Here is a 15,250-nt window from a genome sequence, read left to right as displayed (position 1 = left end):
GGCCAAGGAAGTTTTACAGTAGTTTAACCCTACTCTAATTATACTTATCAACCAGTCTTCTGCAAGAGAGTGAAAAAATTGATTAGAAAGGACCTTTTTCCTTTGCTTTTATTCTTCCGTCATTCGGCCATCTTTATGTTCTTCTATCTATCTTACTCTAAAAGATTCATGCTGAAAAGATGAGGAGTTTGGGTGTAATATTTCCCATATAAAAATACGTGCATAGTTTAACTTGTGTTTCTGTTGTTTTAGAGTTCTTTGCTGAACTGGATAAAGTTATGGGCCCTCTGATTTTTAATTCAAGCATCATGACAGACCTAGTGCGTTACACCCGTCAGGGATTACATTGGTTGCGCCTGGATGCCAAGTGATATTTTGAACTGAAGGAATGGAAAATCGAACACATTTTTCTCGCTGCCTCTGATTTATCTCCACAACACTGTGTCATGTCAATAAGGAAGACTGCCATAACACATTGCTTAGTTGACACTAAGAGCAAGGAATGCTTTCACATGTCTCCCATCCTCATTTGTGTTTTGTGTTTTAACCCCAAATAATCTGGTTAATGGACTTCTTCAGTATTCCCATTTTAAGTTATTTAAATATTTTAAAATTTGCTACATATAAAGGTGTAGTTTTGCTGATCTATCATGGATAGATCATTGGAATTCCAGTCATAATACATAAATAGTCAGTTTAAATCCTATTTATTTTAATTTTTTTAATTTTAATTTTGAAAAGCCCAGTTTTGGGCAGTTTTTAGCTATTTCTTCCCTAAATTTACCCTTTTGAGTACTTAGCAGAAATTAAACATAGACACTTTATTTAAGTACTTTGTGAACTTTGTTACTCTGTAATGTCTTGTGGTGGTAGAGCCTGTAAAAGGAACTAGGGTTGATAGGTTCTAACGTGTAGGGACACCATACTTTTCATGCCTAATGCCTATGAGTCAACTAATAAATGTCAACTACAGATTTATTATTGCAGAATTTGTACTAAATAGAAAAGTTCCAGATATTCTTCTACGTATTAAGATACTTCATTTAAATGAATTATAAAGAAATTTATATGGAAAAGTATTTAGCTGGATCTGACTTGGATTGTTTCCAAGGCAGTTTCAAAACATCGATTAACACTATAACAATCACAAAACATTACAGTAATTTGCATTTAATGTTATATCGAAGTAATGGTGTAGGAATGAACTTCAATCTGATAGGTGCGATGCATACAGGAAGGGTTTCTGAAATGGACAATCTTGTGCTTTTTTGTATCTCTTCATTTAAAATACATTTTGTTTCCTTGCTTGTCATTTTTTGACACTTACAAAATCAGTGAACTTTGTGGTTAAAAAAAAAAAAAACAACAATAGTTAAATTCCTACCAGAACTGTCATTTGCATCTTTTCCATTGACTGAGAAACCAGGAATCTTAAGTAGAAATCGAGGTCCATTTTTTTTTTTTCCTTTTAGGGTCTGATAGGTAATGGACACTACAGGATGACAGTGCAACAGCCATCGTGGGGTGGGAGCACACCTGCTATTACAGGGAAATTATCTGACTGTTTTGATGCAGAATGGATTTAAAACTTGTATTTACCCCGTGTTAATGAAGGTCCCGTTAATGTTTGATGGAGCATAATATTCACTTGCAAGGGAGCAACTTGGTGCAACAGAAATGGTTCATGGAGTTGCATTTGACTGCTCTCAAAAAGTGTAAACCAAAGTACCTTTCCACATAAGGTGCTTGTCTGAGTAAAAGGTTTAAAATGCTACTGCTTTCAGTATTGCTTAGTGCCCCTAACATGTCTGGTGTGCCTTATGCCTTACTTTTAGATGAAGATTTTATGAACTGTTTACAAGATGTTTTACAGCAGGACCAGGTATACTGTATGCAGTGGTCTTCTGCAGTACTTTGGTAAAATTCCATTTCCTTTTTAAAAGTACTAGCGTCTGTCACACAAACTGACTTCTCATTGCGGTGGTCTCCTTTTGAAGAGTCAAACTCTGAATCCTTTGGAGTGAGATTGTGGAATGCTGCTTTGTTTTCTCTCCCATTTAGCCCTTTATTCTGTACCAGATATGAACGTGCATGTTCAGGAAAATTATTGCACTAAATTTTTTGTGTAGTTGTAGTTAAGTGCCAAAATCACGGCAACCTCGAGAGAAGGAATAGAATTCTACGCTACTTAGTACTGCAGTATGTCCTATGGGCTTTAAGAGTTTAGAAGTTTTGCAAATTAGTAACCTACTAAAAGGTAGCTGCATATTCGTAGAGCTTCCTTTGCGTTCCAGTGTGTTTTGTACTTCCAGAAAAGCTTTGCTACGTACGAATTAATACATGGTTAACAGACCTGTGACTTTTTCCATGATAGCTGAATTTACTCTTCAGGTCTGTTGGAGCATCCTTTTTCTTGAATCACTGTGCAAGGTCACGTTTCTGTTCATGTTTGCTGTTTGAGACAGAACTCTGTACCCTCAAACTCCGCATCTTGGTTAATGGGACACTGTCAACTATTTTTCCTTTAATACTCTAAAGTGCCTAGCACACTTTTGACGCTATATAAAAAACACCTTCGTAGAAGTTGCATTCATAGTTTATTTTTCGTGTAGTGCTGCACTAGCCAGCATGGCTGTTTTTTGGCTTGCTCCTTTGTGCACAGTTACCATTACTGTTAGCAGGAATGGTCTCATCTCTGGGAATTTTTTTTCCTTAACTAGAGTCCCACAAATACCTTTTGGTGTCACACTAAATTGGTCTCTTGAAAATGTATCGCTTATCCCTAGATCAGTGGATCTTAAAAAATCGTCTTCAAATGACCAGAAGACTTTTTTACATTGTGTCAAAATGTGGACCTGAACTGGTTGAAAGTGTCCCACCTAAACAGTACACTTTGTAGTGAAATATCCCAGGTCTTCTGTCTGTACGGGAGATACGCAGTGGTCTTGTTAACTGAAAAGAAATGCCTTACGCATCTGTGGCTATTTCAAACGGATAAATTTAAACTTCGCAATTCCAAAAGCATATCTTAATTTGGGACTTACCCTTGTTTCCGAGAGAAAAGTTATGTACTTTGTCAGATTTCATAGCTAAAAAAAAGACGAGTACGTAATAGGCTTCCATCCCTCTGTCAAAGTGCAGGCGAACGGTCTAAACCTGTCCTTTCGTACCTCTACCCAACAGCAGTGGAAATGCATGTCACTTCAGTAGTAATGCAAGTCGCACTAGTGACTAACGATGAGGGAATCCCTAACTCCTGGCTTCCTAAATGATTCCCTAGACAATTGTATATTAAATACATATCAACGCTGTAATTTTAATTCCCTCACTGAACGCGGTCCCAGTTGGTGAATCTTAAAAATGGCTTAATCAGACTAGGCTTGCTCAGATATCAATGCTATTTGAATTTGCTGTCAAACTTGCAGGTTCCTAGGTGATAAGGTGCAACCATTTATAATGATAAAGAAATCTTCAGGACACCAGAGCAAAACAGCCCGAGACTTTTATTTTGATTTGAAACTATTAGCCATAAAGCAGAGCATATGGATGGCTCTTCTTGGCTTTCGATGGCAGTATGCAATTTGTATTGTATGTGTCTTTTAATATATATGTATATATATATGAACTCAGTCTGTCCAAAGTATATGTTATACTTGTTTTTAGATTATGGTGCAACTGACTATATTGATATATTATTTATTGAGTGCTGAATCACCATCTTATTGGTGATAAATCTTGCATATTATACAGGAGTGCAATGTATATTCCTTTAGATTGCTGAGGCTTGATTGCTGTGATAACAAAAAAATGCCCTGAAATGTATTTATGAATGGCCCCAACATACAGAGAGTCAGTACTTTATGGAAATAATGTAGCGCTTGCCTGGGGCAAGTAAAATAAAGCCGTAGGCAGATAATTATGTGGTTTGCCAAAATGGCAAACTACTGGAAAGAGAGACTACCTTTGCTGTATTTAATATTTCATTTACCTAACAGATATTTGCTGTCACTGCAGTGTTTATATTAAGGCAGATACAAAAGGGCCTGAGCAAGTCAAGTTTGAATTACCCATTGGGGAGTAAACAACTTCCAAATTCTTAGATTTCTGACAAATACTTTGGTCAGGGTTTAAATTACTCCATCTGAAGAATCAGTGTTACGGAAACCCCTGTGTTTCCAAGCAACAAAGTTAATGCTAGACATCTTAAGTCTAAAGAGTAGCCAAAGCTTTTGCTAGCCAACTCAGACAAATCCAGACCTATTCCAGGAGACAAATTTGCCAAGTAGGAAAGTTATGTAAACTCAATCAATCAGGGAATCGTGGTGTACGTCCAGCTCCATTACTTACCGAGGAATTGGTCTCTGCTGCCGTGATGCTGTTTGAAAAGGGCAGCGGCGGGGAGGGAAGGGTCAGCTGTACGGTCGGTAAATTCTCCTCTCAGCGTGAGCGTGGCAGAGCAGCAGCTCGGGGCTGTGCTGGGTCAGCCTTTCGGGCAGCCTTAGCTCTCTGCTCTCTGCCCATACTCAGCTGAGTTTCTCCCGAATACACTATACGGAGCAATTTGAAATGCTGTGGTACAGCATAGAGTTTATGTAGGCTATCTTTATGTAAATGCTTCACCTGTTTTAATTTAATCTGGAAACCTAATGTATCCATTCCTGTCGTAACTCTCCGCACGTGCTAACGGAGCCGATACAGGCAAATTGGAATGCAGTGTTCCCTGTCTTCAGTTTTTATATGCAACCCTGATAGTTGATGTAGTTGGGTGCACAGTACTTCTGCAGCATTTGTTTTTGGCTGCATTGGCATTATACATCTGAAAACTCAACTCTAAGGACCAGGCATGACTTTTGCAAGCACAGTTCCTGACATTTGTATCTGGTCCCCCTTTTAAATTGTTTTAAGAAATTTTGTATATGGAGGATAAAGTGCTTATATATTTATTAAAAATCCTTTATCTTATTTGAAATTATTATTTGGTGAAGAAGGGTTTTTCTTTTGGGGGAGGGCTTGTGGGTGGGGGAAGGTAACTTTTAACCTGTCACTTATAAATGAAGCCCTTATTAATCATACAGAAAGGTACTGTTAGTAACTAATGGGATGTCTCTGTTTTATGCTTTGTACATGACAAGTCCATGTGTTACATTTTGTTTATATCAAAATATTTAGGCATCTGTCTTCAACCAAAACCTAAAAAAAAACAAACTGTGATTTTTATTTGTTGCAATACATTTGAAATTTCAAAGGGTACTTTGGGGCTCAAAATTAGGATTTCTAAGTCAGTATGTGCATTTCACGTAATAAAGCTGTTAATGGTGAGCAAAGTATTATATACTAACTAGATTTTTTTCCACATCTGTATAGTATATTCTATGTATTTTGTGGTATTGAGATTATAGAAAGTTTAGTGTCTGAAACATGCGTTTAATGTGTATTTTTAAACAAATTTATGGCAATTAAAATATTTGGAGAAAAGGGTATCACATTTCAATTTGTAAAGATCTTTTTAACTACTGTGTCATTAAAATGCTTTGTACAATGCAAAACTGTAACTGGAGAAACTAAGTTTAATAAATATCAAATAGATTTTCTGTATTAAACTTCAAAAACACTGTGCTCGTATCTGTTGCATGGGCTTTCTCCTCCCTGGTATTGCATTTGTAAGCAGAGTTTTCTTTTTTGATCCTAGTGCTCTATGTATAACAAAAAGAAAATAGCATTCAGTGTTTGTGTCCTAGACTTGTTGATATTTGTCTAATCAAAAGTGGCTTTGTTTGTCTCAGCCCTCGGAGTTAACGTGCATCTGGTCAAAATTGGATTTTGGTCAATTTATTTTAAAATAGTGGCAAAAGTCAGTCTGGGACATTTATTTCAGTAAATCTGATTAGTAATTACAAGTAAATACTTTTCCTTTCAGTTATCACTGGATATATTTGGGATATTGAAAATGCTATCAGTATTATCAGTTTGTTTGCTCCCTCTTTCTAACAGGCCTTTATCTGAAGTACCGATAAGAGTTCAGCTGTTGAGACTGAAATGAGATGGAAGCGTGATCTACTTTATGCACTTGCCAGGTTGAAGGATAAATGTCTAAAGTCTAGTCTGAAGTAAGCACTCCTACTTGAAATGTCTGATGTGCACTCGCCATACACTTTTCTCACCAGATACAAGGAAAACCAAGGTGATTTGCTGAGTATAAATTTTTAATTCACACCTTAAAAAAAAAAAATTGAACCATTACAAAAAAAACAAAACGAACGTGAGATGCAGAGTCCTTTTATTGAGCTTGGCCAGAGAGTCATCCTGAAGTGTGTGCTGCAGAGGTACAGCCTTGGTTAGGAAAGCTCTCAAGCTCTGTTGAAGTCCTTTTATCAGTTCATATGACAGAAATGTCAAATCTACTTATTGCTCGATTCACTGTCCTGGTTTTGGAACAGTCAATAAATATTTCACAAGTAGAGTGGAGCACTGTTAGCAGTAACAGTGATGGGTGTTCATCGTGATAGGTCACTCCGAGGCTGTTCTAAGGAAACAGCGGTTCTTCCTGGAAAACAAAACATCATCGGGCACTGACAGCTCGGACTGCCAGCTGTCTAGGGCTCAGACATACATCCTCGGATACATCCTTAGCAGTGCTCCGCTCACCCAGCTGTTACAACCGTGCTCGTATTCAGCTCATGTAGCCGTGCACATTGTATTCACCTCTTTAACTCTCTTCAGTTCGTCTTGATTCATTTTATGTTCTTTGCTTTGCATAACAGCTCCAAAATGCATGTTACCCAGGGCTATACGCTCAGGCTGCGGTGTAGAAATTACACACAATAGAAATCCCTTTCTGTCTGTATCTTCCTGGAGCTGCTGTTACCGTTCACCTGTGTTAATCAGTAGAACGAAATGATGCATTTCAAGTGCATGCAAAATAGCAGCCCAACTACCATGTCCTGTTATATTTATGTATAGTAGAAAATGGATATATTCTGCCCTGTCTCTGTTTTCTGGTATGTGTACAGTAGATGCCACACAAAATCAGCTTTCAGTCACTAAGTAGTAATTTTAACTAATCAATTTAACAATATGTAGTTGGACAATTTGCTCATGTCTAGTGTTCATGAGAACTAAATGACTTTTGATATCTTAGTTGTCTTGAACTATGAGCTTAAAGTGATTAATTTAGAGTAAGATACTGCTTTTAATTAATATATGCTTTAAAGTGAACAGTATTGGCTTTAAAAAGGATTAATTTTAAGGTGTCTAAGTGATTACATAAAAGCTGTCTAGAATCCTATGTTCTTTTTGGAAAAGACAGGTTATTTGGGGTTGCAACGAAAGGACTAAGGCATGTCATCAAGGGCACTTGGACTCTGCTCTGTTTGCGTTGCTTACAAAAGAGGTCTAAATCTATTGCCCCATCCCTATTCCTGGTATCTTTTTTATGCACAGAATTAACTCCATACCCCGTGTGGGTGAGAATAAGTGATAACTTCCTCTACATAACATAATATCAAGCATCGCTGAGCCTGAACATTGATCAGGATGAGTTACCTGCACAGCATTGTAATGCATTCACTGTTATCCCTGCAGGAGGCTCCAATGGGTCTCAGTGAGACTCCTCTCCAGAAAGGTGTCATCCGCCTCTGTCTTGTTAGCCGAGGCTGTCGCTGGTGCAAGGAAGCACCGTGTGTCTGAAACAGAGTTGTAGTGCGACCGTCAGGCACGCGCAGCAACTGTAGGCGCTTGGTCGCTCTGATGCTGAGGTCAGCAGTCTTAAGTGAGGAACTTGAAATCTTTCTCATTTTCAGATCATAGCATGCTCTGTTAAAGTACAATTGCTTGCATCCTAACCCCAAAGAAGTAAAAAGTATAAAAATTAACTGTTTTTTAATCATCTTGAGAGGAAAGGCAGAATTACCTGCTAAGTTACATCTCAGAGTAACCCAGTATTCACTAGGCAGTTACTCTACTTTTTTAATGATGTTGAATCCTCTAAAAGAGCTCTACTGTCACCTCTAACTCCTGCCGGTTATTCTTATTCATGCAAATCCCATCAGTTTTTATTAACTACCTGACCATTTGAATTAGCACTTTAAATAGTTATTTCTGTTTACCTGGCTGAGCAGCAGTGAGCAGAGCAAAAAGACCGCCATCATTTTCCAACAGTGCATCTTCACAGTATGAGCTGTCACTTCGACCGCAGGACCAGCCTTCGTGGGAGGAAGTAGGAAGAGCCCCAAATAGAACTTCCCAAGCTTCGGCTAGATTTTTATAGACTTCATTCTCTTATCATTGCATCAGCTGTCAGTCATTACAGGAACAAAGTTCGTTTCGGAGCAAGGCGGAATTACTAAGTTAGCATCTGCTGAAGTGATCTGGTTCAAGGCCTGTCTATCTAGGTAATGATTTACTCTCCTTCCACTTGTACTTTGTCTGGTCAGCTTACCAGTTGTGCCAACTGTTCCTTTTTTTAAAACCTACCTAACGTGTTACCAGAACTCCATGGTGTATTTGTGAGCAAAAGGGTGGCTGGCCCGAAGTGGTATGGTAAAGATCAAAAGCCATAACCTTATTTAACTTCTCTGACATTCACAGTGTGTGCAGCTTTGAGTTTGTCAGCTGGGGGTAAGTATTGTCTTACCAAGCTTATTTGGAGCAGAGAATCGTGCGTTTGATTCTGCTTCTCATTCTTGGTACATGAAAGAATCATGAGGAAGTTACTTAACCTTCCTTTCCATGCACACAGTACTCAAAAAGCAGATGTAATTCTTTTCAGATGTAGAATGTAGAAAGTATGTTATGCACAATAAATAATAGACCTCCTCTTCCAAGGATCCTAAGTTAAAGATAATGATCAGTTAAAGGTAATAATCTTTAGCTAGCTAATCCCAAAAGTAGAAGAGACTGCTGCAGGGGTTTTCCGGAGCCGAGTTGCTCCATGTGGCAAGACTATGGTTTCTTTAGATGAGCCGTCTCTGCTATAGTCTGCCTCTGTACCTCACAGTGTAACTCAGATTAGTATTCTAAAAGGTGCCAACAACTCCCATGGATGTGGATGAGCAGTTTGTAATTAAGAGGAATCTTAACTTCTTCCATTGTGAAATGAGATTGCAACAGCCTAGAGAAAAGAATGTTTAAGAAGAGCTATCTGTTACCTCTCATCTTCTCTATGATCCTCTCAGCTTACAAACATTGGGACAAGCAGGAGAAGTGTATGTCTAAGATTACCAGTTGTATATGGACCTTGCTGGTACTCGCTCCTCCTCCTCATCCGTGAGATCTTGTGCATCTGGCTCCCACATCTGTCCCATGTACGCCGTATCTGTCAGGTACAAGACTTTTGAGACTGCAGAGTAACAAAGAGAATACCAACTTATTCGTGTCAAGTATGCGTAGGTTTTGGAGCACACTATGGTTTAAGTTACTTCAAATAGGAAGATATTGTAGTAAACTGTGTTTTAGCTAAATTGTAAATACAAATCTGGATGTAATAGGCTACATTTTCTGTGATTGCTTAATATGGAGGCATAAGTGCCAACGTGGAAGGCAAGTTACTTAGGTTAAGATAATGCCATGTTGTCAGGTTCCTGTCTACAGATGATTACCCCTTAGCCCAAACTTCACGGGGATTAAATAAAACCCCTTCCCAGCATATTGTCTGCAACCACTATTGGAAAATTTGTTCCTTTCCTAGGGTCCTTCTTTCCTCTGCCCTGCTTGTTGTGCTTCCCCGGGAGGAGGAATCAAAACCCTTCGTTATTTCACCTTCCTGGGTCTTACGAAGGGAAGGAAATAGGATGGTAAATCATGGCACATTAAATAGCTGAACTTAATAGTTTCTTTTACATTTGGCTGTGAATTTCTCGATGGTTTTTCCCATGACGTCCTTTCTTTACATGCATCCGAGTTCTAATTTCTGCTATTTCCACTAGGCACTAGTATAGAACAGAGAAAGGAAAAAAAGAGGCAGCAACAGCAGTCTTGACTTCATCTGTGGAGCACAGGATTTGAAATGACAGCTCTGAGAGCAGTGCCCTCTGTAAGTCATCGTTTCTCGGCTTTTGGCTAGGTAAGACTAGTACTTTGTGCTGATATGTCAAAATTGGTGTGTGTCCTTCTGCGTTACTAATAGCGTCAGCATATCCCTTTCAGGCAGCAATCCATTTACTCTGTGCAAGAAACTAAGGAAAAGAAAAAAAAATTGAAACAATTGTTTCCATGTGTGCAAGTCCAGCACACCAGTAAAATGCCACAGCAAAGGTGCAGCTTATAACAAAAAAAAAAAAGCCACAAAACATTGCTAGTTGTAACATTGAGCAAAGGGAGAACAGAAATTAACTAGAAGACTGAGAAATTTTCAAACACCTTGTTCAGATGCTGAGACGCCCACCGCCCGAACTCCTGAATGCCGCAGGTCCAGCAGGAGCCATCCCTGCCGGTAACGGGTTCTGCACCCGGCAGGCTGGGCCCTGCGGGCGCTCTGGGTGAGCGCCAGAGGCGGCGGAGGGCTCGGCAGGGTTGTGGCAGGCCGGTGGAGCAAAGGGTGAGGAGGCCCAGCTGCCTGCTGACTCGCTGCTGACATTGCAGCAGGGCTGAGCCGCTGCCGGAGCACTCGCTGGGCTGAGGGGAAGGTGCCACGCTGTTTATCGTAGTCTGTCAGCTGGTTCAGACACAGCTCAGCTGCCTGTGAACAGGGGCAGAGACCTTGTGAGAGAGACCGGGATGAGCTGCTCACCTTCAGCAGAGTTGCTAAGACAAAATGCAGTGAAAACCAAGGGTTCACTGAAGCTACCAACAAAAAAGTTCACACGTGCTATCATTTAGGCTACCCATCAGCTGCTGCGGGTGCTCTCAGGGGCTAAATAAGCAGGATGCAAGTTTCGAATAAAGTCTGCTTCTAGGTATCTTTGCCAGCTCTTGCAGTCATGGTAGCCAGGTTGTTGCTCCCTGCTTGCTTAAGCTGCCTAGAAAATAGCAACGAACTGAAACGCAGAGTTAAATTTAAGTTCAGAATATTTTTGGCGCAACTTGCAGTACTGGATGACTTGTATTACTCCTGTTTATGCCAACCTCAGACTGTATTTGGAGTAAACACAAGAGCAGCAAGGACAGCCCTAAGACTGAGCTTAGTCTCACGTGCTTTTTAAATGTATGTTAAGAGCCCCAAAGGAATAAAGCATTCAGCTATAAAAATTGCATACCCCCAACTTCCTGAAGCGAGAGACGGAGCATCTTTGTCTTCCAGACAGCCCAGCCCTGAGCACACCGAGAAGCTAACACAGGGAAACGTCACTCCCGCCCTGCGGATAAGATAAACTCGGTACCAGCTACAGGACCAGCATGACAGGGAGATAAACGAGTTGCTTTGCATGGGGCCTGAGCTTGAGACAGTCAGCTGAGGACTGAAAGGAAGGAAAAAAGGATAAAGGAACCAGCCAGATGTTCTGGACTTGGAACAGTGAAGCTTGTTTATATACTTAGGGCCTCAGTGTGAATTTCCTTGTCACATACTTAAGTAACTCCACTACTAGCATTTGTTTTTAAATCATCTTCAGGTATTAAACAGTCTTGTTTCTCCTGGTAGTTTCCAGGAAGCTTCAAATCCAGCCTATTAACACTAATGAGAGATCAGAATTGCAGTTAATCATTCTGTTAACATTAATTAACATAACTAGGTAATTAGAATCACAGAATCATAGAGCAGCCCAGGTTGGAAGGGACCTCGAAAGATTGTCTGGTCCAGCCTTTCATGGGAAAGGAGCCCAGGTGAGATCATCCAGCACCCTGTCCAGTAGCACCTCGAAAACCTGCAGCAATGGGGGCTCCACCACCTCCCTCGGGAGGTTGTTCCAGCGAGGGCTTGTTCTCACTGTGAAAAATTCCTTTCTTACATCAAGATGAAACCCCTCCCAGCACAGCTTGTACCCGTTACCCATCATCATCTGCACCGGGCTCCTTGTGAAGGGAGAGCCTCTGTACAGAGGTCAAGGTCCACGTTCAGTCCTGAGCCATCAGCCAGCTCATGCAGTTTTGGTCAATACCAAATCAGGTGGCCTATTTGTTTTTCACAGATATCAAGGATAAAGGAAAAAAAGAAGTGGCCAGTGATGAAAAGATAAAGGGAGCAATGAGCCGTTATTTCAAATCATCTCTAGCTGGAGGCAGCCCTCGCTACACTGGTTATACTGAGAAACGTTTCAAAGAAAAAGGAGTCCAAAAAAGCTGGAAATGCTCTAACATAAAAACATCTGAGCATACAGAACTTCAGCCTGATTATCTCTCTGTACAGAGTGAGCCAGACAGAGATTTGAGGCTGCTCACCTTAAACATCTCAAGACAGAGATTTCACACAAAGTCATGGGGCAAAGTTAAAGTTTATTAGACAAGACTTATCTCCCTCTTAATACCCCTCTAGTCATGTGAGCAAGCTTAGCAACACAGCGTTGATAATACAGTGAGGTAACAATCTCCTTATTAACTCGGTTACTGGTCGTTTTCATAGTCAGCAGGGTTCTTCCTCTTCAGTCTCTCAAACTCTTGTGTTCCCCAGGAGTAAAGGAGATAGGCTCCCAGAAAGGCTGGAAAGGAAAGGGGACACTCACAACTCGCACTGCAATAAGCACAGAACAGAGTGGCCTGAACCACTTTTGTGACAAGAGACAGCGTTACACAAGGCCGCCGTTACACAGACGCCTGCCCCGGCTTCCCCCATCCCCAAAATACCGATGCTGAGGGAGGGGGGGGAAAAAAGCGAGGCATCTCCCGCCGTACTCACGGGGCACCACCTTGAAGACCTGGGACCTGAAACGCCTCCAGACGTTGGGCAACCCGTGCGAGAAGACGTTGGGGAAGGCGCGTTGCTCGAAGGGCGAAAGGCTGTAGGTGATGACATGGCGAACCCGCGCCAGGTTACCGAAGTGAAGGCCCATGGCGTCGCGGTGTCACCTTCTTCACCGAGGCCGCTGCCGCCGCCCGCCCCGGAAGCGGAAGCGGCATCTCCGATGCCGCTTCCGCTTCCGGGGCGGGCGGCGGCCGTTCCCTCAGTCGCTCCCTCACAATTTACAGAGCTGCCGCCGGCTGGTGTCCCTCTAAAATCACACTTTATGTACTGCAATTATAATAATTTAATCCCGGCGAGAGTTCCCCTGAGTGCGGGGGTGGGGTTTCAAAGGCGAGTCAGTACCGCTTTTGGAGGGGGACGCCTCACGGGAGCGCTTAAAAATCCCCTCTATTAATACCAAATATAAGCTTATCGTCCTAGAAGAGGCCACCTTTTTGTGGCCTCTACAGCAAGAGGTCTTGAATATTAGCATTATTATTAGAATAAGTATCACTGCAGACTGAAAATAGTGTAGCAGCATAAATCCACCCAGCGTAACCTTTAACCCATTACTGAGGTTACATATTTCTGACGCAGCTTGTAGCTGACCCAAAAATGCAGTTTCTTTAGCTTGACTTAAGCACTTTATAATAAATAGGCTTTTCCATTCGTGCCAAAGAAAGACACAACTTTATTTTCCTCCTTGGCGGCTCGGTGAAGCAGAATTCCCACTGTTTGCAAGGGATTGGCGGGAGTGGCGTTGTATTAAGTAATTTGAATTAAACCAATCAAAGGTAGTGTTGACTGTGGGCTGGGATTTTTGTTTTGTTTTGGTTTTTTTGTTTGACATTGAGATATTTGCCTTGAGCTTTTGGTATTTATTTCAAACGTAGCTCAATTACAGCCAAAGGGAGCACTATCTTTAGTTGAACGGTTCCAGACTAATGCAATCTTCGGCTGGGGACTTCATTTTGATAGAAGTTATGTGACCGTCAGCCAGGTGGTACTGCACCTCCACAGAGTGCTTCAAACTCAGAGAAGCATTGTAGCAACATCGACGGGTTCACAGTGACGAGGGGAACCACTGTCACAGTAATACCCAGTCAGACACCGTCCCCTCAGGTTCAGCCCTTTCCCTGCCGGGCTGAACCCCCAGCCCCAGTCCAAGCCCCGTGGAATTGCACAGGTCAGGATCTAAGGTTAGGGTCTGGTTAGGTGGCTTATTGTAGAAAGTTAAGGCATTTATGTATCAATGCATTAGCAAGCCATCATTTTAAAAGGCTATTCTTAACAAATTTTAAATGACAGTGCTGCTCCACATCCTCCTCTTTAAAAAAAAAAAAAAAAAATCCTTACCAAAGCTCTTCTGCTGTGTGCGAGCCACATCTAAAGCCCCCTTAGCTTGCGTCCCCAGCCCAAAACCAGCATTTTTGACAGAATTCTTAAAACTAGAAAAGTCTAGGAGAAAATAAATCAATTACAGTAAAAATTTGGTTTGAAAGCATATAGAATTAAGGCACAGTTAACTACAATTTTATTGTGAGAGGAAATGAGGCTGTGGCCCTACATTTTCAGACTACTAAACCAATTTAACAGAAGCCTATTTAATTAATTTAACTACTAAAAGCTTTTTTTTTTTTTTAAGCTGACAGCATTGAATATTTCGTTGTAATTCTGAAGCAGTGTAATTCAGAAGCTTTGTAATTCAGTGGCAGTGTAGTTCCACACATAGAATTCAGTGCCCTCACCCCACAAACAGCTTGTGATTTGTTCTTGAACTAGATCAAGCATGTCTGTTTTTAACAGCTCACCAGTAAGCTGGCGCTGGTTCTTACTCAAATAGTTCGGTGATTTAAGTTTTCATAAGTTACAGTTACAGCTGTCCTTAAATTCTTACCACCCATGGCTGAGAAAGCCCAGAGAGCGCAACAGAAGAAAAGCAAGGAACAACTAACTTTTTACAGAACTGTGAGGAAGAGTTGTCTTCTTGCTTGAGGGAACTGGAAATGTGGCAGGGAAAAAGAATGAAAAAACTGAGAAAGTAATTTTAACATTAAAGACTTTCCTCTCTTCCTAGACACTTGCTGGAGATGTCACACAAAAGATTTCTTTATCTAGAGGAAGACTAGCAGGCATTGAATGTAAGTGGTATGCATGATAGGCATTTATTTCTTTTTTTAAGTCTATAACAAAACAGCTTAAAATAGACATCTGGTAGTTGAAACCTTTTCCACATTTTAAATGCAAAATTATCCCACTAAAAAGATATTATTTACATTTAATTTCACATTATAGAAAGGCTGAGTGGCTACAAAAATAAGTGCTATGATGTAAACACCTTCTACTAACTCCATGCTAAATCCTAACCGGTTTTATAGAGCTATTAGAATTACACAAATGCTATTCAGCTGATTACAGCTACAGATACTCTGAGAATGC

The 15,250-nt window shown here is 40.8% G+C and overlaps 3 protein-coding genes across 8 annotated transcripts in view; 1 reads left to right on the top strand and 2 right to left on the bottom strand.

Moving 5' to 3' along the window:
- The window catches only part of AFF4 (ALF transcription elongation factor 4), a 54,036-nt gene extending 47,913 nt beyond the window's left edge, over positions 1-6,123 (top strand). For 5 of the 6 annotated variants that reach the window (XM_082323822.1, XM_082323823.1, XM_082323824.1 and 2 more), the window contains one exon: positions 253-4,984. In XM_082323822.1, the coding sequence (XP_082179948.1) occupies positions 253-371 (119 nt within the window). In that variant the 3' untranslated portion in view covers positions 372-4,984. Of the gene's footprint in view, positions 1-252; positions 4,985-5,991 lie in introns of those variants that run through there. The other variant, XM_082323827.1, reaches the window with a different exon arrangement.
- Positions 6,124-6,258: 135 nt separating this feature from the next.
- LEAP2 (liver enriched antimicrobial peptide 2) lies at positions 6,259-8,225 on the bottom strand. Its single transcript, XM_082324366.1, has 3 exons — positions 8,106-8,225; positions 7,543-7,682; positions 6,259-6,544 (listed from the first exon to the last, which is right to left on the bottom strand). Exons 1-3 carry the CDS (start codon positions 8,160-8,162, stop codon positions 6,508-6,510), a joined length of 234 nt encoding a protein of 77 aa, XP_082180492.1. The 5' UTR covers positions 8,163-8,225; the 3' UTR covers positions 6,259-6,507.
- A 4,121-nt stretch (positions 8,226-12,346) lies between these two features.
- On the bottom strand, positions 12,347-12,973 carry UQCRQ (ubiquinol-cytochrome c reductase complex III subunit VII). Its single transcript, XM_082324365.1, has 2 exons — positions 12,767-12,973; positions 12,347-12,569 (listed from the first exon to the last, which is right to left on the bottom strand). The coding sequence occupies exons 1-2, from the start codon at positions 12,918-12,920 to the stop codon at positions 12,475-12,477; spliced, it is 249 nt and encodes an 82-aa protein (XP_082180491.1). The 5' UTR covers positions 12,921-12,973; the 3' UTR covers positions 12,347-12,474.
- Positions 12,974-15,250: the final 2,277 nt, after the last annotated feature.

The sequence above is a fragment of the Platalea leucorodia genome, assembly GCF_965183815.1.
Source record: "Platalea leucorodia genome assembly, chromosome: 11".
Lineage (NCBI taxonomy): Eukaryota > Metazoa > Chordata > Aves > Pelecaniformes > Threskiornithidae > Platalea > Platalea leucorodia.
The sequence above is the reverse complement of the archived record's forward strand: the minus strand, read 5'-3'. Positions and strand labels throughout refer to the sequence as shown.

What these genes read in the sequence shown, in the direction of transcription:
- LEAP2 (XM_082324366.1), bottom strand. Translation starts at nt 8,162, where the DNA reads ATGCACTGTTGGAAAATGATGGCGGTCTTTTTGCTCTGCTCACTGCTG. An exon ending in GCTCACTGCTGCTCAGCCAG is followed by an intron (nt 7,683 to 8,105) that starts GTAAACAGAAAT and finishes ACTCTGTTTCAG; the next exon opens with ACACACGGTGCTTCCTTGCA. An exon ending in TGCATTACAATGCTGTGCAG is followed by an intron (nt 6,545 to 7,542) that starts GTAACTCATCCT and finishes TTTGTTTTCCAG; the next exon opens with GAAGAACCGCTGTTTCCTTA.
- UQCRQ (XM_082324365.1), bottom strand. Translation starts at nt 12,920, where the DNA reads ATGGGCCTTCACTTCGGTAACCTGGCGCGGGTTCGCCATGTCATCACC. An exon ending in GGTCTTCAAGGTGGTGCCCC is followed by an intron (nt 12,570 to 12,766) that starts GTGAGTACGGCG and finishes TTTCCTTTCCAG; the next exon opens with CCTTTCTGGGAGCCTATCTC.